Source organism: Euleptes europaea, chromosome 2, assembly GCF_029931775.1.
Source record: "Euleptes europaea isolate rEulEur1 chromosome 2, rEulEur1.hap1, whole genome shotgun sequence".
NCBI classification, from domain to species: domain Eukaryota; kingdom Metazoa; phylum Chordata; class Lepidosauria; order Squamata; family Sphaerodactylidae; genus Euleptes; species Euleptes europaea.
The window spans coordinates 86,609,488-86,635,839 of NC_079313.1; the positions used below are offsets into that span (position 1 = coordinate 86,609,488).

Sequence of the window (26,352 nt, forward strand, 5' to 3'; positions counted from 1 at the left end):
TTTACCGGTTTAAAAAATGGCAGCAATAAAGGGAGCTGAAAGCCAGATCCCAAATAATCGGGGCCCCATCACCATTTCCCCCCTCCCGCACCTCCTCTCCTCCCTCTCTTCCCTTCCCGAGTCACATCAATGCTGTCTGTGGGCTCAGACCACGTGGAGGTCCCAGCCTGCAAGCATCGTGGATCAGCCTTCCGTGGGCTGTATCTTTGACACCCTCGCACTAGATACACATTTGTACTGCGTCCAGTTTACCCACCCTGCAGAATTTGGGTGGCAGCAGGGTGCTTCTGATGGCTGGGCTGGAAGTGGTGTGCTGTTGCTGATGGAGGGGTGGGGCCAGTCCTAGTTGCTGGGGCCTTCAAAGGCTGGTGATGGACTGGCTGGGGGAGGCCAGGCTGCTGCAGAGGCTGGGAAAGGCTGCAGGCTTCTCACAGCAAGGGAAGATGGGTCTCAGAGCTGTCTCTGGTTTTCACAGACTATCTTTATTTAGTTCTGAATGGAAACAAATCACAAAGCCACTTGCCAACCATTCAGCAGAGCAGGTAAGTATGCAAGGAACATGAAAAAACAAACCTTAACTCTTGGTCTTTGGTGTAGTAGCATCTGTGGATGTTACAATAACTTGATATAAGGCAAGGGAGACCACCAAGGAATACCAGGGTTGCTGTGCAGAGGAAGGCACTGGCAAACCACCTCTGTTAGTCTCTTGCCATGAAAACCCCAAAAGGGGTCGCCATAAATCGACTGCAACTTGAAGGCACTTTACACACACAAGGCAAGGTTTGGCCTGAGGGCCAGGGTTAATCTTCAGTGCTGAAATAAGCAAAGCAAACAATTTAAGTAGGAGCCTATTCAAAGTGGCTCTTTAGCCAGTGGCTACTCACTTGTATGTCTCCTGTGGGCTGGATGTTAGGAGAAAGAGCCTCTGCTAATCTCACAGCATGCAAATAAACTGATAAAGGGCCGCTCCTTAGCTTGCTATCAGGCTACCTTACAATCCTCTTACTGTATACTAATATATTCATATATTATTCCATCAAAACACACCTAGATCAAAGGCTTACAAGGAAAAGCAACTGCCAATCAGTAGTCAATCTATGTGGTAAACATTTTGTGCCACACAGAAATTATCCGAGTATGTTTATGGAGGTCAGTTCCCTTTTCAAGTACTCCAGCAGCACCAACAGGTTTTCCTTGTTTATATTTGTTGCCCAGGAATACCCATTTTCAATGTATAAAGACTGGCAACTGAAACAATGCTGCTTTTGCATGCAGTGCAAAAGCAGGAGTGTTTATTTTTCCCAAGCAAGATGGTGCTTTCCCTGTTCCCATTTTATCCTTACAACAATCCTGTGAGGTAGGCTGAGCAAAGAAACTGACTGGTACAAAGTCATCCACTGAACTTTCACAGGGGGAATGTGAGTCTGGATCTCCTTGATCTTGTAACCTCTACACATCATCTCTGCAGAGGGATAATCTTCTGATCTGGTTAGTATTATGTGATTACACAAACACTGAGGATGAACAGAATGTTGTCATGAGGATTGCAAGATTATATTTTCAGCCCCTTTCCTATTAATCGTTGGCACTGAATTTCCCTGGATGTTGCCATGCTCTGTGTCAGTGTCCATTGAGCCATCTATCCCAACCTTAAAAACGGTTTCCAGTTCAGAACTCATCAGGGTAAATGGAAATTAAGATTTTTTCACCTGGTCCGCATTTCACACTTAATTTAATTTGCTATCTTGTTAACCATTCAGCCAAGTTTGGAGAGATCCTTTCTTTGTGATCTGCTTGGATTTTTAATATCTTGGTGAATCTGGTGTCATCTGCCTATATCATCATTTACCCCTGACTCCAGATCATTTACAAATAACTTATCCCATGATTTCTAGCTTTAAAATACTTCCCAGCAAGCTTCCTTAGGCAGAAGCTAATGACATCCTCTAACAGTGATAAAGACATTGTTACTCCACTCGTAGCCCATAGAAATCACACATGAAATCAGATCATTGGTCCATCAATCAAGGGCAATATTGTCTACTCACACTGGCAGAGGCTTTCCAGGGTCTCAGGCAGAGGTCTTCCCCATTATCTCCTACTTGACCCTTTTTACTGGGGATGCCTTGGATTGAACCTGGTGCTTTCCGCATGCTAAACAGATGCTCTTCCACTGAGCCATAGTCCCTCCCTCAAAGCAGTGGGTTTGGACTGGAGTAACTGCAATGGATTTCACAATGATTCACTTTTTAAAAAACTTGGTAGCTACTTTTCAGTCCCCTGGCAAGGGATTCAATGTTTGTGATTTGAATAAATTTGTTGGAATATCAGTTATTTAAGTTCTTTATATTACATGCCATCTGGACCCAGTGACTGACTTTTAATATCAATTAGTCTTAGAAATCCATCTTGTTAGCATCTGTTTGTATTAGTTGCTCAGGTAAGATGTCATATCTTCACAGTGAAGAGTCATGCAAAAAATCCAGCTTCTCTGTAATCTTCCCATTATTATCCTGTCATAGTTTGTTGTCAGCTATCCAACCATGACAGTAGGTGATTTCCTGCTTTTAAAAGTCAGATATTATGGTTTGTCTTAAAATTCTTAGCTATGTGGTCCTCAAATTATTTTTCACTTGCCTTGTCAACTTGCATTTGTTTTAAGCAGAGTGCTCACTTCAAGTGAGCGTTGAGTCATGAAAGCTTATGCTGCAATCAAATTTGTAAGTCTAAGGTTCCATTGGACTCTGGTTTTAATTTGCAGACTAACAGGCCTACCCATCTAGTTATCCTCCTGAAACAACACCCTTCCATCGATTTTATATCCAGGGTTAACCATATCACAGGTTTCTAGTAAGCCCCTGGACAGTATACACCTCAGAACACTTTCCTAGGTGTACGCTCCATCGAGCAGACCTGCTGAGATTACTTTCCCAATCTGTTAATTCAAAAGGTAGGATATAATTTTTTAAAAACTAATATTAGCACCAACTTTTCCAGATCCATCTTAGCTTGACAGCTTCTAACATTATAAACATATAGTGCGGCATAGGCCAACTATCCTTACTTCTCCTTTAACCCTTTTGTCTCTTTAAATCTCTGTCAACACTTCACTCCCTTTCCTCTGAGGATCTGAAACATTTCATCATTCCTAAGGGGTGAGTTGTCTGTACCTCAGTGCTCTTATCAAGTTTTCTGGGGGATTCTGCTGAAAAGCTGTACTACCACGTTTATTGGTATCGCATCTTTCCCCAACTGTAGTCGAATTTATAGCCTGGCTATTCAGCCCACTTCAGAACAATCCTAGACCTCATTGTCTCATTAGCGTCTTGAGACATGGCTCGAACATAGCAACTTTGTTGGAAGTAGTGTTTCCTTCTAGGTTAATACACTTGTGATATTGCTATAAGTTTATTGGCTTCGCTCCCATCTGCTTTTAACCTCTTGTAATGTGTACCGCATGGGTTCTCAACAAGGGAGGAATTGCCTCCCCGGGGAGGAATTTTAGGGTTCCGGGGTTGGGGGGAATTGGGACCACTATTCAGCAAATATGCATATTATTTGGAATGAGTTAGACTATCTTGGGAAGGGGGAAATATATTCTGAATAATGGTGAAATAGGAGAATGGAGCAAAAAAGTTTGAGAACCACTGGTGTACCACTAGCACTCTTAGGTCCTGCTATAGTGGCAGCCGAGTATCTATGGCTAATGTAATTATTCTTCAAAAACGAAGACTGCAATCTTAAATACACTTAATAGGAGGTGCTAGAGAACTCAACGGCGCCTCTCTCCTAACCCGGAAGTCAGGCGTCACTTTTTCGCGGTTTCCCAGTTGAAGTTGCGCGGAGCTCTTCATTGGTCAGAAAGGGTGTTGCGTGTGCGTGACGTCTTCTGGACCGCCCCCCCTTCTACCGGAGCGGATGGTTGTCGCAGCAGCAGAGCCAAACGCGGGAGGAGGCCGACTGGCGGGGCTGCTGCGTCATGCTGCCAAGTTAGTTCGGTTCAAGGGAGGAGGTAATGCCTGCGCGTCTTTTTTGCGCGCCTTTTCAGAAATAACCCCTATTCAAGCCAGTCAGCATGGGGGCTGCAGCCCAAACCACTGGGTGTTTGTGAGTGTGTGTGTGTGTTAAGTGCCGTCAAGTTACAGGAGTTCTTAAAGAACAAGAAAAGTTTTATTAACCCGACTTGTAACTTATATGTATTGCCCTTTGGAGGTATATTGTTGTTGTTTTTTATCTCTGTCTTTTGGTATGCCAATAAAGGTTAATGAAATGAAGTGCCGTCAAGTCGCTTCCGACTCATGGCGACCCTATGAATGAAAGTCCTCCAAAATGACCTGTCTTTGACAGCCTTGCTCAGATCTTGCAAACTGAGGGCTCTGGCTTCCTTTATGGAGTCCATCCATCTCTTGTTGGGTCTTCCTCTTTTCCTGCTGCCCTCAGCTTTTCCTAGCATGACGGTCTTTTCCAGTGACTCTTGTCGTCTCATGATGTGACCAAAATACGACAGCCGCAGTTTAGTCATTTTAGCTTCTAGGGTCAGTCCAGGCTTGATTTGATCTATAACCCACTGATTTGTTTTTTTTTGCAGTCCATGGTATCCGTAACACTCTCCTCCAACACCACATTTCAAAGGAATCTATTTTCTTCCTGGGTGTTTACTCAGAAGTAACAGGCAGTAGAGCTCACTTTATCTACGCTCCCCCCCCCCCCGCTTAGTCTGCATAGGACTGCAACCATGGTTACTAGCAAGTCCCAATGAATTCAGTGGGACTGACTCCCACGTGTGCAGGGATGCAGCCCTTTCATGCCTTTCAGTTGCGCTGTGAATGAAACTCGATATTGTGAATGAAACTTGTGAATGATATTGGTTAGGCGCCAATCGGGAAAAACCCCTCTTCTCGTCTGTGCTCGCTCTGAGGCTTGGATCCGGACCCAGGCCTCACAGCAGGAAGGCCATTGCAGAGTTCTGAGCCCATTGTTGCAGTTCCCCATTGGCTTTGTCGGTCCCACCCTGTTTCTCAGGGTTGTAAAGGAGATTCGCTTGACAGGTCGTTTCTCTGATCAGTCGCTTCCCTGGTTCGAGTGCTCAGTCCTGTCTCGGTCCCCGGAGGCGTTACCTGCAGTGTGTTTGAAGTAAATCCCACCCCTTCGCTGTACAACCACTTTGACACAGAGGTAAGAGAAGAAAGCAACAACTCTAGAATGGCATACACTATCGACTTCTGGTAGAAGTTGAAAGTTGCCATTGACCCACAGTTTAAAAAACCCAAAGAAGATATTAAATTGGCAAATCTATTGCATGAAAGTCAAATTTCCTGGTTACTTTTGATGTACTTTTTTTTCTCCCTGCCTTTGAGGTAAATGCAACCTCAAGCATTTCTTCCATAACACCCAAACAAAGACATTTTCTTACTCAAGTCTTATTTCCTGTGATTTTTTAAAAACAAATCTTGTTTAATACTTTAAAATTAATCTGTAAATGCAAACGCAATCCATACTTGTTATCCCTGTATTAAAGGTTTAGGAATTGGAAGTTACAGCTGAGATATTAGCATATGAGAGCGGTATAAGATACCAGTGCTCTTTTCTTATTGCTAGCTAGTGCTGAGAGAAAGTTGCATACAACAACTTTCCTCTGTAGCCCAGTGTTGTGATCCAAACATTGAGCGATGGATGAGGAGTGAGACAGAGTGGCTAATGATAGCAGTGCACTGGAGTTCAGTGTTGATATCCTCCTGTTGCAGATGGTGGTCACAGCCACTCGGCACTTATCCACTGGAACTAAGACTGACTGAAATGTGCTTACAATTCTTGAGTAAAAGCTGTCAGAACCATCACAATTTTAGTATTTATCAATGAAATACAACATAATGGAGCCCTAACGCCGTTCAAATACTTCAAGTGACCACTTACAAAAAGTTAAAAATAATAGGATATGTTGGAACTTGTTCGTAGGAAATCAAGCCTACCAAGAAACTGTCAGGCTGGTTCTTTCTTACATCTGTGTATTTACAGCAATACAGTTAGGCTGGCCCCTTCACATTGCTTTGAGAAGAAAAGTCTTGGTCCATCACTTGCTAGGACTTGCCTTCCAGTTTGTGAGTGTTTATATTTCACAGTATAAAGAGGTGGCTGTGATTATGCTCAACTGAATAAGGAACAGCTGGCCTAGCCTACTAGCACTTGCTTATGGAGGAGTAGATTGCTTGTACAGCATTCTTGTTGGTTGGCTCTCAGCGCTTGCCTTCTTTTTTGTGCTTTTGGTGCTTTGCCCGCTTATTTCTGGATTTTTCTGCTCCTATTCTGGACCCTGACTCCTGTCTTGGTTTGGCACTGGATCCCAACTCTGTCTGCTTGAAAAGGTCTCATTCTTATTCAAACCATAATGGCATGAATGAACAGAGCAGTAAGGGAAAGAGAAAAGAAATTATCCGATCCAAAAATGTCCAGCTGGCCCTGGAACCAGCACATTGAAATATCAGTGGCACTGTAAGGAACAGTCTCACAGACCCTTCCCTGTTCTTTCTGAACAGACTCCCGGGAGGTTAGAAGAATCCTGCAGTGGCCTTAAGTCTCTGCTTGGTGATGCACCCCTTCCCCTCACTCCCCAAGGGTGCTTGTTACAAGTTGGATAAACACCAGCTTCCACCAATGACTCTTAGGAGTACCTCCTGCCAGATGGAGTCATGCATCTAATGCTCCATATTTGTGTTGCCATTTAGAGGCCCTGCCTAGTAGCTGTGCCTCCTGCTATCCTACAAGTAACTTTGCTGTCTCCTGTGACTGTACAATTAAAAAACTCAACAGCCTTGGAAATTATTTTTAGCATCTTCCTTCAGCACTACCCTTCTACAAGCAAACACAGGGGCAGTCTATCCCAACCTTGTACTTTAGAGCTATTGTGCTCCAGGGGTGGAGAGCTTCTGTGCTGCTGTTCCCTAGTACCATACTTCAGATAGCTAGACCAAATAGATTTGTTGAGTTTCCAGACTTAGAGAGTTCAAAATATAAGAAAGGTAAATAAATGAATACAAGAATACATGTTCTATTAATGCTTTTAATACCCTTCTCTAGGTACTTCCTAAATGATGTCTGATTTAGGACAGGTAATGTTTACTTGAAGTTACAGTAAGAGCTCATCATTACCTTGAGTCTTCAGGTTGAGACTCCTCTGCCTTCTAGACAAGATGGAGTTTCTTGGTAAAAGCTTAGTTCATTATGGCTTGGGCTCATCTGAAGAGCTGCTCAAAATGGAAGAAGAGCACTCCCCCATCCCCTTGGGATGGACTTCCTGTGCCAAAGGAAGAGTTTTTCTATCACTTTAGTCTTCCCAGCTTTATGGTTCTAGGTGTGACTTCCTAGCAGGGGATGGGGTAGTAAGACATTAGCATAACGAATAGCTTGAGAGCTCTGTGCCCAGAGCTTGATTAATATCTCCAACTCCTTCCCTTCTGCCAGCTATCATTCTGCATCAGGGCTCCTATCCATGGACAGAGAGCAGTCACAGTAATTGAAACACTGGGTGTTTCTGCACATGCACCATGCAATATGAGCTTGTGATACTGGCACAGTAGCTATCTCCTCAGTAAACCAGCTGTGATACCTGAAACACCTTGATTGTTGATACATTGATATCTCTGCAATTAAAATACATGCAGAAGAAACAATTTCTCATTGATTTGTTACTGACTGTGCATTCCTTGCATGTAAATCACAGCATCTGGAAAGGCTTTTAGTTTCCTTAATATTTCAGTCAACACTGATCTCTCTAGGAAGAGTGTTTCATTTTAATTAGAGAAAACACAGCTGTTGCTGAACATTTGACAAGGAACAAGTACATGGAAAAAGACCATGACATTGGGACTTTATTGGAGCTAAGATTTGGTGTTGGAAGCTGTTTTTGGTGTCCGCATTCATTGGTGGAATACACGAGAAAGTGATTTTGAGCATGTACAAGGTGCATTTTTTGCATCCCTAAGAAAACATGGCCAGTATCTGGGAATAGGAGCCGTGGTTCTCTTTGGAATACTGGGTGTTCTGGGCAAGTAACAAAGATGCTTCTCTTAAGCCATTGTGTAAGACTAGGTGATTTTCAGGTATTTCCCAACTCTATAGTCAATGTATTTGAGATTTTTATTTTGTATTCATGTTTCCATTTGAAATTGACCAACAGCGCTAGCAACATGGATGGTCCTTCAGTGCCTTGGCTGCAGCGATTTGATAAGTCTTCCCGTCTTCTCCTCTGCACATTGATGTCTGGGCCTGAGGGTGCCTTGTCTGCCTTCCGAACCCTTCAACGGTCTCAGTCTGAGGAAGATCCAAGGCAGGGCTTTGATTGGCAGGACTTCACAGAGAAGCTGTGTTGTTTAGAGCCTGTGCTCCAAGGACCCGAGAAGACCCTCCGCTTGTGAGTTTCTCCAGTCCCCATTTAAAAAGCTTTGAATATAGTCGCCTTCATGTGCTGGTGTTACTTGGTTATTAAGAACCAGATTCTGCAATGCAACTTATGTGCCAGTGAAATTATAGGGAGTTGTGAGGAAAGAATTTCCTTGAGTTCCTTCCCTATTCATTTGAGCAGACTATAGGTATTGTGAAAGATGGCAGAGTTTTTGTGTATTAATACTTCTGTATACTTACTGAGAATGTATCCTTTCTGGATATCAGGAAGTTGTAACCTGAATACAATTTTATAAATTCGGTGTCTGTAACCTGGTCTGAAAAGAAACCTCTAGGCTTGAAGAAAAGTTGGTTTTTATAAGCCAACTTTCTCTACCACTTAAGGAAGAGTCAAACTGGCTTACAATCTCCTTCCCTTCTCCTCCCCACAACAGACACCCTGTGAGGTAGGTGGGGCTGGGAGAGCTCTAACAGAGCTGTGATTAGCCCAAGGTCACCCAGCTGGCTTCATGTGTAGGAGCCTCCGCTACTCATGTGGAGGAGAGGAATCAAACCCAGTTCTCCAGATCAGAGTCCACCGCTCCAAACCACTGTTCTTAACTACTACAACGTGCTGGCTCTCTGAAGAAAAATATCTTGTCCCTATAACAGAGGCTCTATGTATAGAAATGGGCAATGGAAGCTTTTCATGGCATGGAGGTATATAGCATCACCCCATTAAGCCTCTAAAGGATAGGACATTAAAAGGATAGGACATTTTCCTCCAAGATTGTTGATAACCTTAGCCAGACTCTATCTTTTGTGCTGTTGTGCAGTTAAGAGGCCTTGGAGGACAAAAACACATTATGGAAAACACAGGATGGCTGCTGAAAAGGCAGTTCTCTATTGCAATGTATAGTATTGAGTTCTCTATTGCAATGTATAGTAACGTTAGGGGAAAGGGCTGTAGTGGAGTAGTAGAGGACACATCTGCACATAGAAGGCTTTAGGTTCAATCCCTAGCATCTCCAATTGGAAAGGGTTGCAGGGCTGGGAAAGATCTCTGCTTGAGACCTTGGAGAGCTGCCAGTTATAACCCTGGGGTAGATAGTGCAGTATCAGGCAGCTTCATACGTTCATATAAAATCTGTTGTGATATCATGATGATGTGGATTTTCCACCCACCACCATCGGCCTATCATTAGTAGCTAATGATGTGTGTGTGAAGGGGAAACACACCTTCAGAACCTAGAGTAAATTACTACAGGTCATAGAAAGGGGACTAGTTGACATAAGAATACTGTTTCAGGCAGCAGTCCTGCGGTTCTTATAGTATGTAGTTCTGAGGTATGTTACAAGTTACATAAAGGGTTGTTCATCGTGTTATAGAGTCAGCTCCTTACCTTGGTGGAACTGAGTAGACTTACTCCTGCTTTCCTTCTTCCATGTTATCCTTTCAGAAAACCGTTATTGCTGCTGCTTCCAGTCTTGTGCCGAAGAAATCTCTTTTCTCTGCTACTTATGGTAAAGTCTGTAGTGCCAAAAGACTTGCTTGTCCGTCTGCTTGAGACCTCCAAGCAGGAACCCAGCTCAGACCTCTGGGTGCAGAGATTGAAGGATTTACTACAAGTGGAGGTGCAGGAGAAGAGCTCCTTGACTCCAGTCCTACTAACAGATGCTTGCCAGCAACAACTGAAAGATCTGTGTCAGAAGGTTATGGCCCCTCATAGCAACAATCCTTGTTTAGGAAGAAAATTAAGCTGGTATGTTAAACAGACAGATCCCTGCTTGGCTGTGAATGAAATTGCTCCTGCCTCTGCATCTCAGATTAGGAAAAACAAGAAAGTAAGCAAGGAACCCATAAGCCCTGAAAATGAGAGGCAGAGAAAGAGGGCTCGACTGGAAGTTGATGAATCAGATTCAGAACATTTAGAACCACATGCTGTGCAGAAGGGAGTTGGTGCAGCTGGAACAGGAAATGAACTCACAATGAATTCTTCTGTAAATGAAGATGTTCACAGTCAAATCAACAACACCTATCCAAGTTCTCAAAAGGAGGAAACCGTAGAAATGAGAGGGGCTAGTCAGGGTTCCGAAATGGACACTGCAGCAGAGGTCCCTGATTATATCAAGGTATTAACAAACTTTTAGATTCTCTGAATTCTTTCTTTTCTTAGTGAATTGGCAGCGTAAGTACATGGAATATAGTGTTCCTTGCCAGTAAGGCCCAAAAGGCTTCCTTTCTCCTCTGTTAATGACCACTAGACAGTATTGGAGCCCTTTGGAATAAGTAATCCACTGGAACATCTGTAGGACAGAAGTTTTAGGGAAGTGGTAGGAAGAGCAGACTGTGGAAGAAAAAGGTCCTGTGCTTTAGTTTGGCATGGAAATAGCAGGGCTGAAAAATAAGAGTTCACATTTTCATAGAATCATAGTTAGAAGGGACCACCTGGTCATCTAGTCCAACCCCCTGCACAATGCAGGAAATTCACAACTACATTCCCCCCCACACACACCCAGTGACCCCTACTCCGTACCCAGAAGATGGCAAAAAAAAAAAAAAAAAAACAACCCTCCAGGATCCCTGGCCAATCTGGCCTGGAGGACAATTGCTTCCTGACCCCAAAGTGGCGATGATGACACCTGAGATCTTTCTAGCTATGATAAACAATATGACACATGAGGTGTCCAAAATGCTGAAAATTGGGGGAAGATATATAAAATATGCTGTGGCGTAGGCAAGCTCTTAACCAATAGTACACCTTGAGTCAAACAATCACAACTATCACTGGCTCAATCTTTATCCATGAGTAAAGAACCATCACTAGCTTTGGTTGGGATCTGTGTAGCTTGCCAGGATTAGATGCATTTAAGCAGGTGAATTCTCCAAGGGCATAACGTCCTTCCTGCTGAGTTTTTAATCTGCCTTTTCCTTCTTCCTATGCTGGAAACTTAACCGTAGGCCATCTCAGTGTCAATTTGAAATGTTAAAATACTTTGGTTCTCCTAGGTTACACAGCCCGGATAACCTACGAGAACCAATGAACTCTGACCGTGAAAGCCTTCGACAAAATGTTAAAATACTTCTTTATTTTTTACAGACTGCTTTTCTTCAGACTGCTTGTTTCAAAGTGGTTTGAGGATTATAGCCCTGGCCTCATGTAACTGTTCTCCCCCACTCCTTGTTTTTAAGGAACATGTCCCAAAACTTAAGGAACTTTTGGTGATGCAGTGCGATGTAAGTATTTATTATTGCTTTTCTACTGTGGAGAGATGCCCTTAAAGGAAGTTCTGTTCAGGGTTTTTTTTTAGTGCTTCTAATGGCAGGGTCATATTTGTACCCTGCCATTAGAAGCACTCAAACTAGTTCAAATTTTAAATGGCATAAAACTCCCATTAAAATGCATTTGTTCTTTGGTCAATTTTGTGATCACCTCTTTCACTGTATGCAGCCTCTGAACTTTTCTGATCCCTTCCTTTAGCATTCTGATGGGACTGTCCCTCCTGAGCTTCAGGTTCTGAATGAATGTACTCCAAGCCAGGTTAGTGAAATTAAAAACACATTTATTTGCATGTAGGAAATGTACAGCCCGATTTGTACAAGTTTACTTGAAAGTCTTACTGAATTCGGTAGGGCTTACTCCTAAGAAAGTATGCACATTACCAGACCTTGGGCCCTTAATTAAACAAATTTCAGCTAAGCCTGGTACCCTTTTTTAACTGATTTGGTATTGGTGATAGGTAGTGGTGATGTTTAGAAAATGGATCACTTTTGGTAATGTCTTTCCTTTTTCTTTCCTTTAGCTGGAAGGTCTCTGCTCATTACTGCAGCTCTCGGAATGCCCAGAGAATGAGCTTCTGCAGTTCTGTACATGGTTGGTAGCGCTGTCACCTGATCTTAGCTATAGTTATGCAGCGATACTTGCTGGAAAGCTCTTTCTACCTCGGGTACGTATGGAGCATCTGAACCTTAGCAGTAAAAAAACAAACATCCTCCACTTCGGCAGAAACCCCTGAGGTTTGTTGTTGGTATAATGTAACCTTATGGATGCAGAACTTTCTCCAGTCATTTCGATGGTGAAGGCTTCCAGGCTTACTAACATAAAAGATCTTTTAAAAAATCTCCTTATCTAGTTTGATCTCTTGCTTTAATAGGGACTATGAATTTCCTCAAGTTCCTATTACATGAAGTTTACATGTTTTATTTCATCCTAAGTCATACCGGTATTACTGAGAAAGAATGACAACTTTTATTTGGTGATGTGAGGACCAAAATAGATATTGCAGTACATAGGAGATGTATGTATGTAATATTCTCCTTAACCCGTTCCCCTCTCTCTTTCTCACTTCTGTAGCTTTTATACCCATGGCGGAAAATATATGGGTATTTGTATTGGGGAGGGAGTAATTTTTGATTAAAAATGATCAGAGGGAATACGAAAGAGGAGTCCTCCCCTCTTCCCACCCCTGTTCCTCTACTCCTTATTACAGCCTTCCATAGCTGGTTTTCATTTTTAAAACAGCTTTTGGGACACTGTTATGTGCATCTCCCATATAACAGGAAACAGTAAGAATTGGTATAACATAGTGGTTACAATACTGAACTGGGATTTAAATCCCCACTGTGCCATGAAACCCTCTGAGTGACCTTGGGCAGGATAGATCACCTTAATTTAAATCACTAAGAAAAAGGCCAATCCAAATCACTGAATTAAAACAAAATGTCTATTTGTTATTTAAATTAATTATTAAATAAGTATTGCAGATTGGTTGCTATATCCATAAAAATCAATTTAAAACTGAATAAATCCTTTATGCAACCTCAGAGGGTACACTGTAAGGTTTTGTTAAAAATGTAACATAATACCTTTACTACTTTTGAAAATGATACATAATACATATATTTCAGTAACTTAATGCTTATGACCTAAAATATGATCAAACCTTACAAACCTGCAACCCTGATAGATTTTTGTAGACCGGTGCTGCCTGGAACTAACACTAGAAGGTATCTCTTTTCCAGTGTTCCTTTATTGCTTTAGTTTGCCCCTTCACCTTTGTCACAAAACTGGCCTTGCCTTCCCCCCAACCCAGAGCCAAGTAAATGATCTCAGCCAGATGTAAGGGCTGGTGGTTGTTACTGGGCTGATCAAGAGTTCTCTGTGTGACATGTATCCTACCTAATTTGCTGTGCAAAATTTGGAAGCCTTTCTTCTGGTGGATGAGCCACTTGATTTGGAGGAAGGCTTCAAACATTGCTGAGCAGAGTGGTAGGATAGCTGCCTAAATAACCATGATTGATATTTATAATGATAGTATAGCAGCGGTAGCAGAGGATAGCAGAGGATAGGTAGTTATTTGGATTAAAACAGGAATAAAACATCACTCAGATTGATCAGGGAATTATACTTCTGAGGCTTGCCAGTCCCTACCCTTAAGTTATCATGCCATAATATAAGTACATGAACTGTTGTGCCTTCTGATTACTGTTTCCCACAGTTTTATATTTGCAAAGAAAAAAACAGCTTTTCATATTGATGGTCAAAAGTTCATTTTTAGGAATGTGGTGCTTGGGTCACAGGACTTGGTATGCAAGATACCTGACAATGTATCATGCAATATTCTCTTTCTGCTGTTTCTGGCCTACAGGTTCTCGGGCTGGCTGAGCCAGCCTCATGGCCTCTCACAATGGCCCTGATGATGTTCTGCTCGAAATATGCTCGCCCAGTTTGTTGCACCTTGATTCCTTCAATTATGCAGGCTCCAGGGAAGGGCAAGTTCTTTAATTTTGCTAACAGATTTCCTTCTCTTGTATGTGTTATCATTTATCACTTTAATTACTGTAACTATAATATGTCACACAATTCGCCATTAGCAGAGGTAGGGCTTTAACTAAAGTCTTTAATATCTAGGTTCCACTTTCAGTACATTTGACTGCATTGTCTCAGTCCCAGAAGCTATTTAATATCTGAAGGATATATATAGTTTTAATAATAGAGTGTCTTGGGGCATGTGCAGAAAGCTTTCTTTTACCAAATAACTGTATAAAGTGCCGTCAAGTCGTAGCCGACTTATGGCAACCCCTTTTGGGGTTTTCATGGCAAGAGACTAACAGAGGTGGTTTGCCAGTGCCTTCCTCTGCACAGCAACCCTGGTGTTCCCTGGAGGTCTCCCATCCAAATACTAACCACAACCATACAAATCCTGGGGCCAAACTAGATGTGATGGTGTCCCTGTGGCCACCAGGAGGATGCTGCTACCATTTTAAAGTCATTTTAAATGCTGTACGGGCAGCGAAGAAGAAGAATTGGTTTTTATACTCCACTTTTCTCTACCTTAAGGAATCTCAAAGCGGCTTACCATTGCCTTCCCTTCCCCCCCCCCCCACAACAGACACCTTGTGAGGTAGGTGGGGCTGAGTTCTGAGAGATCTGACTGGCCCAAGGTCACCCAGCTGGCTTCATGTGGAGGAGTAGGGAATCAAGCCCAGTTCTCCAGATTAGAGTCTGCCGCTCTTAACCACTATACCACTCTGGCTGAGGCATTCTTGCCCCCCCCCCCCCGCATTTTGGCTGCCATGGATGTTTTGGCACTTGAAAAGGCATGTAGGGGGATCATCAGAATGAGGCCCTTGCAGCATTTTTAAATGACTAATGTGGCGGTGGCATCTTCTTGGCAGCCATTAGGAAGCCATCAAGTTTTGACCCTGGGACTTAGCAGGCAGGGATTCTGGATCAGGGTGTGCGGCTTCTGTGAACTGGGACTTCAGCTCCTCTTTTTAAAAAGAAACTAGTTGGGACAATAAAGGGGGAAAGTCAATATACCACCTTTGCGGTTCAGTTAAAGAAGTGACCACATAAGAATTTCTCTGAGTTATTGTTTTTCTAGTAGTAATGTCCTTGTATGTCCTTTTATTGGATGCATATTTGATATTTCTTGTTTTTGCTTTTTCAGGCCTTGAGCAAATGAGACTTTTGTGCAAGATAATTGAGGAGTGTTTGGAGGCTGAATATGTGAGACTGGTATTCAGGTAAATATTTATGTATAAAATTAAACGTAATATAGAAATTGCATAAAAATATATTTGGCCAGCAATATTTTACAGATTTGATAGGCTTGCAGCTTAACTGGTGACCGGCTATTTTGGGATCTCAGTTGCTTCCTTTTGACATTCTGAATTGTGGGAAGCTTTCTGTGACTCCTTATAAATGTAAATTACAGCCTGAGTCATGACCTCCTCCATGTAATTCCTTTCAGTTAAATTTTATCTTTATTGTTACTTTTATGCTATTATACCTGTATCAGAACTCTGTAAAAAATGAACAAATAATTTTCATAACCTCTTCTCCACCTTTTATTTCAAAACAATGTATTAAAAAATTGACACTTCTAGAAACTGAGTCTATGTACTTTGTTTTACTTTGAAATGCTGTGTTATTAATGTTTCTTGCATCTTCTGTAACCATTTGTCCATAGAAAGGGTCCTTGAAGCTCCTTCAGTATTGGTATTCATAAATCACGTACCACAGGGGTCTGTCCTTGGACCAGTACTATTTAATATTTTTATAAATGACTTGGATGATGGAATAGAGAACATGCTAATCAAATTTGCAGATGACACCAAGTTAGGAGGGGTAGTTAATACCCTGGAGGGTAGGGTCAGAGTTCAGAATGACCTCTATAGACGAGAGCTGGGCCATAAGCAATAAAATGGATTTCAATAGGGAGAAGTGTAAAGTACTTCACCTAGGCAGAAACAAAATAAGGCACAGGTACAGGATGGGAGAGAGTTGGCTTGATAACAGTACATGTGAAAGAGATCTGGGAGTCTTAGTGGACCACAAACTGAACATGAATCAACAGTGTGATATGGCGGCTAAGAAGGCCAATGCAATTCTGGGCTGCATCAATAGGAGTATTGTGTCTAGATCAAGGGAAGTAATACTACCACTGTATTCTGCATTGGTCAGACCTCACTTGGAATACTGTGTCCAGTTTGGGGCTCCACAATTTAAGAAGGATGTTGACAAGTTGGAGCGTGTCCAGAGGAGGGTGGGCAGAATGGTCCAAGGTCTGGAATCCATGCCCTATGAGGAGAGACTTAAGGAGCTGGGTTTGTTCAGTCTGGAGAAGAGAAGGTTAAGAGGTGACATGATAGCCATGTTTAAATATTTGAAGGGATGTCATGTTGATGAGGGAACTAGCTTGTTCTCTGTTGCTCCAGAGACTAGGACACGGAGTAATGGATTTAAACTAATAGAAAAGCGATTCCACCTAAACATTAGGAAGAACTTTTGACGGTGAGGGCTGTTCGACGGTGGAATGTGCTACCTCAGAGGGTGGTGGAGTCCCCGTCTTTGGAGGTCTTTAAGCAGAGGCTAGATGGCCAGGAGTGCTTTGATTGTGGGATCCTGCATGGCAGGGGGAGGGTTGGGGTCACTGGGGATGTAGGGGGGAGGTGATTATTAATTTCCTGCATTGTGCAGGGGGTTGGACTGGATGACCCTGGTGGTCCCTTCCAACTCTATGATTCTATGTAGGTATGGGTGACTGGAAGGAAGTCTGTCCCTAACATAATTTTGATCCTCTCTGTACCATCCCCCCCCCCACTGCTGCTATTATATTCCACAGCCAGATTGTAGAAATGCCATGGTCAGAAGATCTCCTCACAGTTGTGCATTCATTGCTGGAAAGACAGGTGGGTGTGTATACACATAAGTCTTCCTTTGCTTCAATAATCAATGAAATGTATTGGTTGGATGGATAGTCAACTGATACTAAAAAGCTTGTTTTTCCAAAACTTGTGTGTCATCAGATATAGTAACAGCACTTTTTTGCCACTTCCTCTGATAGCATAATTAGACCCTTGCTGAAGATGTAATGTCTCAAGCCCAGCAACTTCATAAAGCAGTACAAAACTAGTTATAGTCTGAATTGTGGTCTCCCTCCTATGTCCAGTGAGGCCTTTTTTTGAGTACCATTTTCTTGACCTAGTGCTAATTTGACTATTTGCCAGTTTAGCTTGCACTATTTGAGCAACTGGAATGAACCCTGGAGCGTTTAAGGTAACTCTTCCTAACCTCTTTTGTTTACTTCTATTGCCAGGTGGAGTTGTCTGCTGAGCTCTTCAACTTGTTGGTCTCAAATGTTTGCCAGATGGCTCAAAAGTTGGCCAAGTCAATGCATTATGCAAAGCTGGTGCTCTCTCTGTTGACCAAATACCAAAGCAGTGTGAGTAATTGTAACAGCACCTTTGAAAGAGGGGGGCCTGGTAACAATTCGTTGGTGATCCCATGCTCACAGACACTACTACTCACCATAGCCTTTGTCACACAGGTTCAGGGATAGAAGTAGGTCAGGCAGCCACAGTTTGCCGCTTGTCTTGTCTCTTTTAAATAGATAGAAAGCCTTGACCTATTCACACACCAGGTCCCCTCTCTCATTCCCAGAAACACTACCAGACAGGGCAGCCCAGTCCCCTTTATTAACCACCCCTCTCTCAGACACTTCACAGAGCTACTGGGGTAGGGACTCAAATGCTGCTTCAATCGCGCACTGCCACCATTTATTCATATCCTAACATATATATAAACTGAGATTTTATAGGTTTGTGTGTGTGTGTGTGTCTGCCTTTCCCTCAGACAACACTCATTCAGTCAGCTAGAATAATAATAAGGAGTTCACTTTTATTGAGGTTACAAACTATATCGGAGTGATTCATGAAGACATATACAGTTTTTCTTATTGCTTGAACTTTTGAACTATAACTGTTCATGCTTCCAAGCCTATTTGCCATATTGTCACTCCCTCTCTCACATCTACACCGCTCTAGGTCTTATTTTCAGTGACTTTAAATTGAACTAATGGCTCCATCTGCCAGCCTTCCTCCCAACATTCTGCCAGCTCTCCTTGACTGCTTGCAGAGATAGGCGGAACTGGACCTGTCCATCACATCTTTGTATGCCTCCATGGAACCCTTCTATCTCAGTGGTTTGTTTCATCACTGATAACATGCTATGGTGTTCTCTTCATTTATCACATTATGTGAAAGTGGGATTATTTTTTAAATTGAGGCCCTAATTATCACTGGAAGCACTGAGCATTCTCAGTTCCTGATAATATCTATGGCATGATGCAGGTGCTTCCTAGCTCCGAATATAAAACCTTGACATCCTTAGGCACACTTGCCAAGAATTGGTTTTACCATATCATACTGCTATGTGTATGTATGTGTCTTTATGTTGTGTCCCTACTGAATATTAAAACTGAGTCACCAGCTTTGTTGGGGAGATCAGTAAGGTAGAGCTGACCCAGATAGGTTGATGATATAAGATATAGTGATTTTTTTTAGCTTGATCAGTTTATACATACTTTTTAAATTTAAAAAATGCAGTAAAGAATCTTTAAATATGCTTAACAACAACAACTCACTGTCCCGAAAGTATATCGGAATTGACAAAATAGCACCATGCATGAGAAGAGAAAATGTAATAGAGTGCTTATTGTTAAAAAGAAGAAGTCTTTGACCTTCAAGTTTTATGTATGCTGCAGCACTAAAACCAGATTAGGTATCAGCGACCAAGGGTTGTAGTTGGGCAAGCAGGAGTTAAATAGCTTACGTTCTGTTTTCCTGTTTAGATTACATCGGTACACCAGTATCGCTTATCTGGTGTTCTGGACCTCAATGAAACAATTTTAAAGAAATCTCTCCAAATTGCACTAAAACGAGTGACTTTCAGATGAGAAACAACTTGAATGCCTTTCCTGTGTTGGGAATACAAGAAGACAGCCCTCTTCTTCAGTGCTGGTGACTGTGAGGCATAAACACTTTCAGAGGCTGAGGAATCAAATGTGACCTGTATCTTTTGGACCTTTGACTTGCCTCTTGGACCTGTATGCCCTAATAAAAGTGCTACCTGGAGGACTTTTAGTATTTTTATGGCTCAAACCAGATGTTAATATTTTCTTGGATTGCTGTAATCTAGGATGTATTTTAAACATGATTTTATGTTTACTTTGAGCTCATCTTCCTCCAAGGTGTGCTGGAAATGATGGATATGCATATAAAGAAGGATTGTGCTAACATCAACTGATTGTGGAAAAGGGGTCAGAACAGCAGATGTGATGCTTTCTACTTGGTAAAGTGTGTAGAGGCAGAATAGCAGACAGCTGCCTACCCCCTTCCTTTCATAGTGAGAACTATCCCAGAAAGCTCAAGTCCACTGCAGCTTGCTGCATGAAACTAAAAGCCTATCAGGATAGACACCCAGACAAGGAAAAGAGTAATAAAAGGGATAATTTGAATATCAGTAGTATCCCAGTGGTGCGGCTTGAAAGACTTGAAGCTTTTAAACATCATTATGTGACCATCAAAAATCAAGGCATGTTACATCTAAATGCCCCCCTAGTGGTGTTATCTTTCAGGGCTTGTGATGGGGAATTTGTAGGGTCCCAAATGAGGTTTCAAGAAAAAAAAACTTTGGTATATTTCAAAGCTCCTTTATTTGACTCAAGTCAGAAAAAAGTTCCCTGACAACCTATAAAGGTTTGGAAAGACTTCTTCCCACTTTCTTCTGCATAGTTACAAAGTTTTATACTACTAAACATATCACAGCTTACACAACCTGAGAAGGTTCAATTTAACCAATAAGCATTATTCATGATGCACTAACACATTGTGAAGAGCAGAGTAGCTAAGCAGCCTAATACTTTTCTTTGCCTTCCATATAAGGAAACAGGGATGTCCAGCACCCCCTTATCAGCTCCCAACATTATGTCTAAGAACTCTTCTAATACAGCCTTGTGGATGCCATTTGCTTTTCTACTTAGCTTTGCTCAAAGGTGAACAAACTTTAAATCATTGGGGGGGGAATTAAGATGGTGCTGGTCAATTCAACTAAGGAAGATTTTCACATCACTGGTACACACAGCAATACATAAAACCAATGAAATATAATAATAAAATGATAAATAAACAAGGTCCCATATTGATCAGAAAAGGACTGGTTACACACAGTCAAGACATGAGAAATAGAAAAGTGAGGGTCCGCCAGAATTTCTGCAGGGCATCTCATTTTCCTGTTTCCCTTTCCTGAAAGCCCCCATAAGCATCTCCCTTCTTTCTCTCCCATCCGCCAGCCAACCTACCTTTATCTGCCTCCATGTCTTCAGCAGCCTCTAGGCAGGAAACTATGGCCCAGTTGCATGATGGACCATGGACCATGACTGGGAAATTACAAATTTTGGTGGGTTCACAGAAGGGGTCTAAATCACTACTAACAACTTAAGTAGAAGAAACTCCTGTTTGAAAGTTAACCAGTACAAGGGGCCAGTGCTCTCAGACCCTAGCATGATTTCTTTAGCTGAAACTTGTTTATTCTCAATTGCTAACTCATTAGGGGCTAGCTTCATGTTATGTTTTCTCCAGAGATGTATCCAGGCTGGTGGAGAGGCATGTTTTGTTCTGTACTTCTCGGATGCTTCTGGACTGGACCTTATTCATTTTAAATATTTATATACTGCCTTTCCACTAGGGTTGCCAACCTCCAGGTGGGACCTGAAGATCTCCCGGAATTACAACTGATGTCTGGATGAAAAAGATCAGTCCCCCTGGAGAAAATGGCTGCTTTGGAGGGTGGAATCTATGGCTTTATACCCTGTTAAGGTCCCCAAACCCAGCCATCCCCAGGATCCCCTCCCCACACCCAACCCAGAGTCAACAGTCCTACTTTCCACAATGCCCAAGGAGATTTGGATCAGACTACTGAAAAGAGGAGCCTGAGATCTCCCCCCTGCACTGTTTTCTTTCTTTTTTCTTTAAATAAAAATTTATTGGAGAACAACAATAACAATAAAAGCAACTAAAAGAAGCCGAAAAATAACAATCTTCATGATTTAAAATACAATATATCTATATACACAATAAAATAACAGGAATCCTGTTACAGCTTATTTCTTTGTCATCATATTCATCATCCTGTCCTGACTGAGCACAACACATTCCCCTTTCTTGCCCTTATTTATAAAATTCTCTATTTTATTTATAGTTTGTGACAATAACTCATCTAAACTTATTGTATCTCTATTTTTCTGATACGTTGTTAGCTTAATTAAAGCATATATTTCTTTAACTTTAACCAGCCATTCCTCTATCTTTGGAATCGATTTTTGTTTCCAATGTCTGGCAAAGGTTGTTTTAGCCTGCACTGTTTTCTTGATCTGAAATAGCCCTTGGATAACAGTTTGCCTTGGTGAGGTGGCATGTGTTCTGATGCACTTATATGTTACATATCCACAACAGAGCCATTTGCTTAACTAGAGGATGGTTCTACCGTGTCATCAAGAAATAGTAATCCTCTGTAGGATCAAGCTATTCCTTACTGAAGTCCAATAAGAGATAAGATACTGCTGTATTGAAATGTAGTATCGTTTTCTGACCCGTTTTAGTCTTTTGTGTGTTAAGTGCCGTCAAGTCGCTTCCGACTCATGGCGACCCTATGAATGAAATTCCTCCAAAATGTCCTATCTTTGACAGCCTTGCTCAGATCTTGCAAATTGAAGGCTGTGGCTTCCTTTATTGAGTCAATCCATCTCTTGTTGGGTCTTCCTCTTTTCCTGCTGCCCTCAACTTTTCCTATCATGACGGTCTTTTCCAGTGACTCTTGTCTCATGACGTGACCAAAATACGACAGCCTCAGTTTAGTCATTTTAGCTTCTAGGGTCAGTTCAGGCTTGATTTGATCTATAACCCACTGATTTGTTTTTTTGGCAGTCCATGGAATCCATAACACTCTCCTCCAACACCACATTTCAAAGGAATCTATTTTCTTTTAGTCTTTTAGGCCAGGTTATAGTATACAATTTTATTTCATTTTTATACCAGTAGTATGAGAGTGACTGAGCTTGTCATTTAACAGTAGTGTCAGTACCAACCTAAGCAGAGTTACGCCCTTCTATAAGACCATAGACTTCAATTGACCTAGGGTATAAGACTGCTGAGGATAACACTGGGGGTTACCACACTTTATATTCCCAGCGATGTATTAAGTGTTTGAAAATGTTATAAAAAACATCGCTTTAAAAGGGTTTTTGGATACCAGGGCTTATAAATGCTTGGAAGATGTCTTCACAGCTAAAGGGGCCAAACAAAGTGCGAACAGTATTTTTTATAACGTTTTCAAACTCTTAATATATTGCTGGGAATACAAGTGCGGTAACAGCCACTGTTAGACTAAGTTTAATGTCTGAACATTTCACTTCTGGTTCACTAAAAATTTATCCTTTATTTTTTCAAATTAAATATGATAGAAGATGGTTTATGTTGAATGTATAGGCTCCTTTGTGGCCTTGGGGGGAAAGAAACCTTCAGACACATTTTGAATCTGATCTTTATGCTAATGTTTAATACTAGATTATTATTTCTCTTGTAAGTATCAGAAGCAATTCACATCCTTACAACAACCCTATGAGGTACGTTAGGCCGAGTGACTGGACTGAGATCATCCTGCAAGCACAGCGGGGATTTGAACCTGGGTCTCTCCCAGATCCTAGGCAGACACATTTAACCACTGCACCAGGCTGGTCAGTGTATATTTTTAAAAGTATCCAGCTTTCCCGTTATATGGTTGGTTGAAATGTGCAATTTTAGGGTTTTTTATAATTTGTTCTCAGTGCTAAAGCTAAGCAACTTATTCATTAACATAGTTTGGAGCATAAAGTCTTATGTTTTTATTCTGAGAGTAAGTAGAAGGCATGCAATTTAGAGGCCATACAAGATAAGGTTATATTACTTTTTGGCAATGGAAAGAATATTTCTCGTGAATATTAAACATTGGAAGAATGCACATTTAATTTCAAGAGCACCTACATGCCCACTTGAGAGCTCCAAAACTAACGCAACATCGTTGCCTATAGCTGTCCTGTTACAATTCACGTAATTCGCAGCAGTTTCCTTTAGTTAAAATCTCTCCTATTTTAGTAGTGCACAAATTCAACTTTTTTTTTTTTTTAACCCTGGCCATTTATGCACAGGGGAGGTTTTGCCTTGGATTTGCAGTTCTCCAGATGCACATTTTCCCCATCCGAATTCTCAAAAGCTCAACAAGCCCCTATGCAGAGTTTTTGAGAATTCAGATGGGAAATGTTTATGCGTGGAAGGTTTTGCCTTGGATTTGCCGCTCTCTAGATGCACGTTTCCCCTATCTGAATTCTCAAAACTCTGCAGGGGGGCTTATTTTTGGCCATTTATGCACGGGGGAGGTTTTGCCTTGGGTTTGCTGTTCTCCAGATGCACATTTTCCCCATCCGGATTCTCAAAGCTCAACAACAAACCCCCATGCAGAGTTTTGAGAATTCTGATGGGGAAAAACTGCATCTGGAGAACAGCAAACCCAAGGCAAAACCCCCCGCGCATGCGTGGCCCCTGCGTACATCTCCTTTCCTTCCGCCGCCGGACTCCTCCTCCTCCTCCTCTCAGAGCCCCCCCAGCACAACACGTCACAGTTCTCGCGAGCTTAGGCACTTCCTTTCCCTCGTGACCGGAACAGAACCCTCTTTTTCCGGTGGCTGCGGACGAGCCAACATGAGGTAGGTTCTGTTGGCCGGAGGGAGAGCCGCCGCGTTTGGTTTTGGGGGTGTTTCCTTCTTAAACCACGAAATCCGTTTCTTTACGTGGTCGCGGGGCAGGGGCGGTCTCGAGAGCCCCTCGTGGAAAGCCGGCCTAGAAGAGAGGCCTTCCTTAAGCCTGGCTTCCGCCCAGGGCGGCCTCCGGTGCTGGGCGGTTCTGACCCGGGATCAACAGCCGCTTCTGGAGTGCCTGTTTGGGCGAAAACGCACGAGAGGTTTTGCCTTTGGAGTCGCCGCTCTCTCAATGCACGTTTCCCCCCAGCCAGATTCTCAAAACTCAACAATAAGCCCCCCCCCGGGAGAGTTTTGGGAATTCAGGATTTGTTTCCCCTAGAGCCGTGGTGCCCAACCTGTTTTTGACCAGGGACCACTAGGGCTTTTTTGTTCGGTGCAGGGACCCCAAGGTTCAAAATAAAAATGCCGAGAATCTGAAAATACACTTTGATCAAAACTGTTAGTTAAATATTAAACGTAGAATAATATTTGAATATATTTTTTATAATAGAGAACTTTTAATATTTGAAGATATTAATTTATTATGGGGTTATAACGTGGTTTCGCGGACCTTAATGTAGTTCTTGCGGACCCCCAGTTGGGAACCAGTGCCCTAGAGCCTGGCTCTTCCAGCGCTTTCCAGTTCGGGGTTTAACCCCCGCTTGTTTTGTGGAGTGAGCCGGACTGGCCACCCAGGTAGCTTTTCAGCGTGTGGAACGAGGCTTGAGATGTTTCTATCATGTGTTTTGGCTTTGTGGAGAAAACGTGGTGCTTATGGGGTTTATTACCCCCATCCAAAAACCCAGAGTAATGTTACCCAGTTAGACTTCTAATGATTCAGCCAGGCACATCATTTAAAATTAATCTTCGCTGTTGCTGACATTTTCCCTCTCCTCTCAACCTTTTACACAACCTGTCCTTAAAGTAGTAGAAAAGAGCAGGAGTCCAGTAGCACCTTAAAGACTAACAAAAATATTTTCCGGAAATATTTCTTGCCAGAAAATATTTTTGTTAGTCTTTAAGGTGCTACTGGACTCTTGCTCTTTTCTACTACTTCAGACAGACTAACACGGCTACCCACTGTCCATAAAGTGTTAGCCATTTGATCAAGAGTTGGTTTTTTTACATCTGCAATCCTAAATGGGTTCATCCCCCCCCCACTGGCAGTTAGAGGTACAGATTGATACCAGTTCCTCAAGCTCACCTGGCATTCCACACAGAAAGTAGACAAAGGACTTAGATAATGGACTAAAATCACTTTTTCTCTCTCCATCCCTTTAAACATCCACTCTGATGCAAAGTTCTGGACACAGTATTTTGTGTTGTTTGTATGTTCTTAATGAAAGATTAAAATGGCTTTTGGAGTAATAAAAGTTTACTGAGAAGGTATTTCCGGTTCTACGGAGATTTTGTCATACAGGAATGAGTTGACATCTGATATGGGATGAGATCCTAGATGTAGGAAGCCATTATCAAAGCTGTTGGTTTAATGTAACATGGCCTTTATAATTGCTAAAAGAAGCATAACACGACTAGTCTCCCTTTGCTTTTTCTGAAATGGCCATAAGTAGTCTCATATTCTTGCCCTGCTTTTCCTCACATGCAGCCCTGAAAATACCAGTAACCCTTTCTCTCAAACACTTCTGTATTGAAGAAATGTTTCTTAAGTAGCCTGTTCACATTGTCTGAAAACCATCTAAAGGACAATGTCTGCCTAGTGAATATCTTCATTATGCTCTATGAAGCAAATGCATGTTGACTATTTCTTAAAAAGAGACTGGTGGCAAATATTCGATCTTTTAAATATAGGGCAAGAGAACAGAAGGGTATTGAAGTCATCATGTCAAAGTTACCAACCCGCTAGGTAAACCAGTAGTCTGACGCTGTATAAAGCAGTTTTCTATATCAAATTTAATACCTTTTTTAAATCCCACCTCTCCTCCAAGGAACTCAGGGCAGCATACATTGTTCTCTCCTCTGCCGTGTTGTTCTCACAACAACCCTGTGAAGTAGGTTAGTTTGAGAGATAGTAATTGGCCCAATGATACCAGCAAGTTTCATGGCAGAATGGTGACTTGAAGTTAGGTCTCTCAGATTCTAGTCTGTTACCCAAACCACTACATATTAGATTCTATTTGCTTTTTAGCACTAAAAAAATTATTATAGACCAAAACAAGACCCTTGCTGTGTGACTGTATACCTCTTGTTCTGGGTAAAACGCACTGTAGCTGCTGCCTACAATTTATAAGAAATGTTTTTCACTGGCTGAGATAAAGGTTCAAGGAAAGTGACTTTGTAGCTTGTGGGGAAAATAATTTCAAATACCAGGCTTTGATAAATATCCATTATAAATCATGC

At 42.0% G+C, this 26,352-nt stretch overlaps 1 protein-coding gene across 1 annotated transcript; it reads left to right on the forward strand.

Annotated features, from left to right (window-relative positions):
- Window positions 1-8,169: 8,169 nt before the first annotated feature.
- FANCE (FA complementation group E) lies at window positions 8,170-19,153 on the forward strand. Its single transcript, XM_056844635.1, has 10 exons — window positions 8,170-8,407; window positions 9,837-10,509; window positions 11,570-11,614; window positions 11,859-11,918; window positions 12,181-12,324; window positions 14,026-14,149; window positions 15,331-15,406; window positions 17,008-17,074; window positions 17,482-17,607; window positions 19,015-19,153. Exons 1-10 carry the CDS (start codon window positions 8,184-8,186, stop codon window positions 19,117-19,119), a joined length of 1,644 nt encoding a protein of 547 aa, XP_056700613.1. The 5' UTR covers window positions 8,170-8,183; the 3' UTR covers window positions 19,120-19,153.
- The last annotated feature ends 7,199 nt before the right edge of the window (window positions 19,154-26,352 follow it).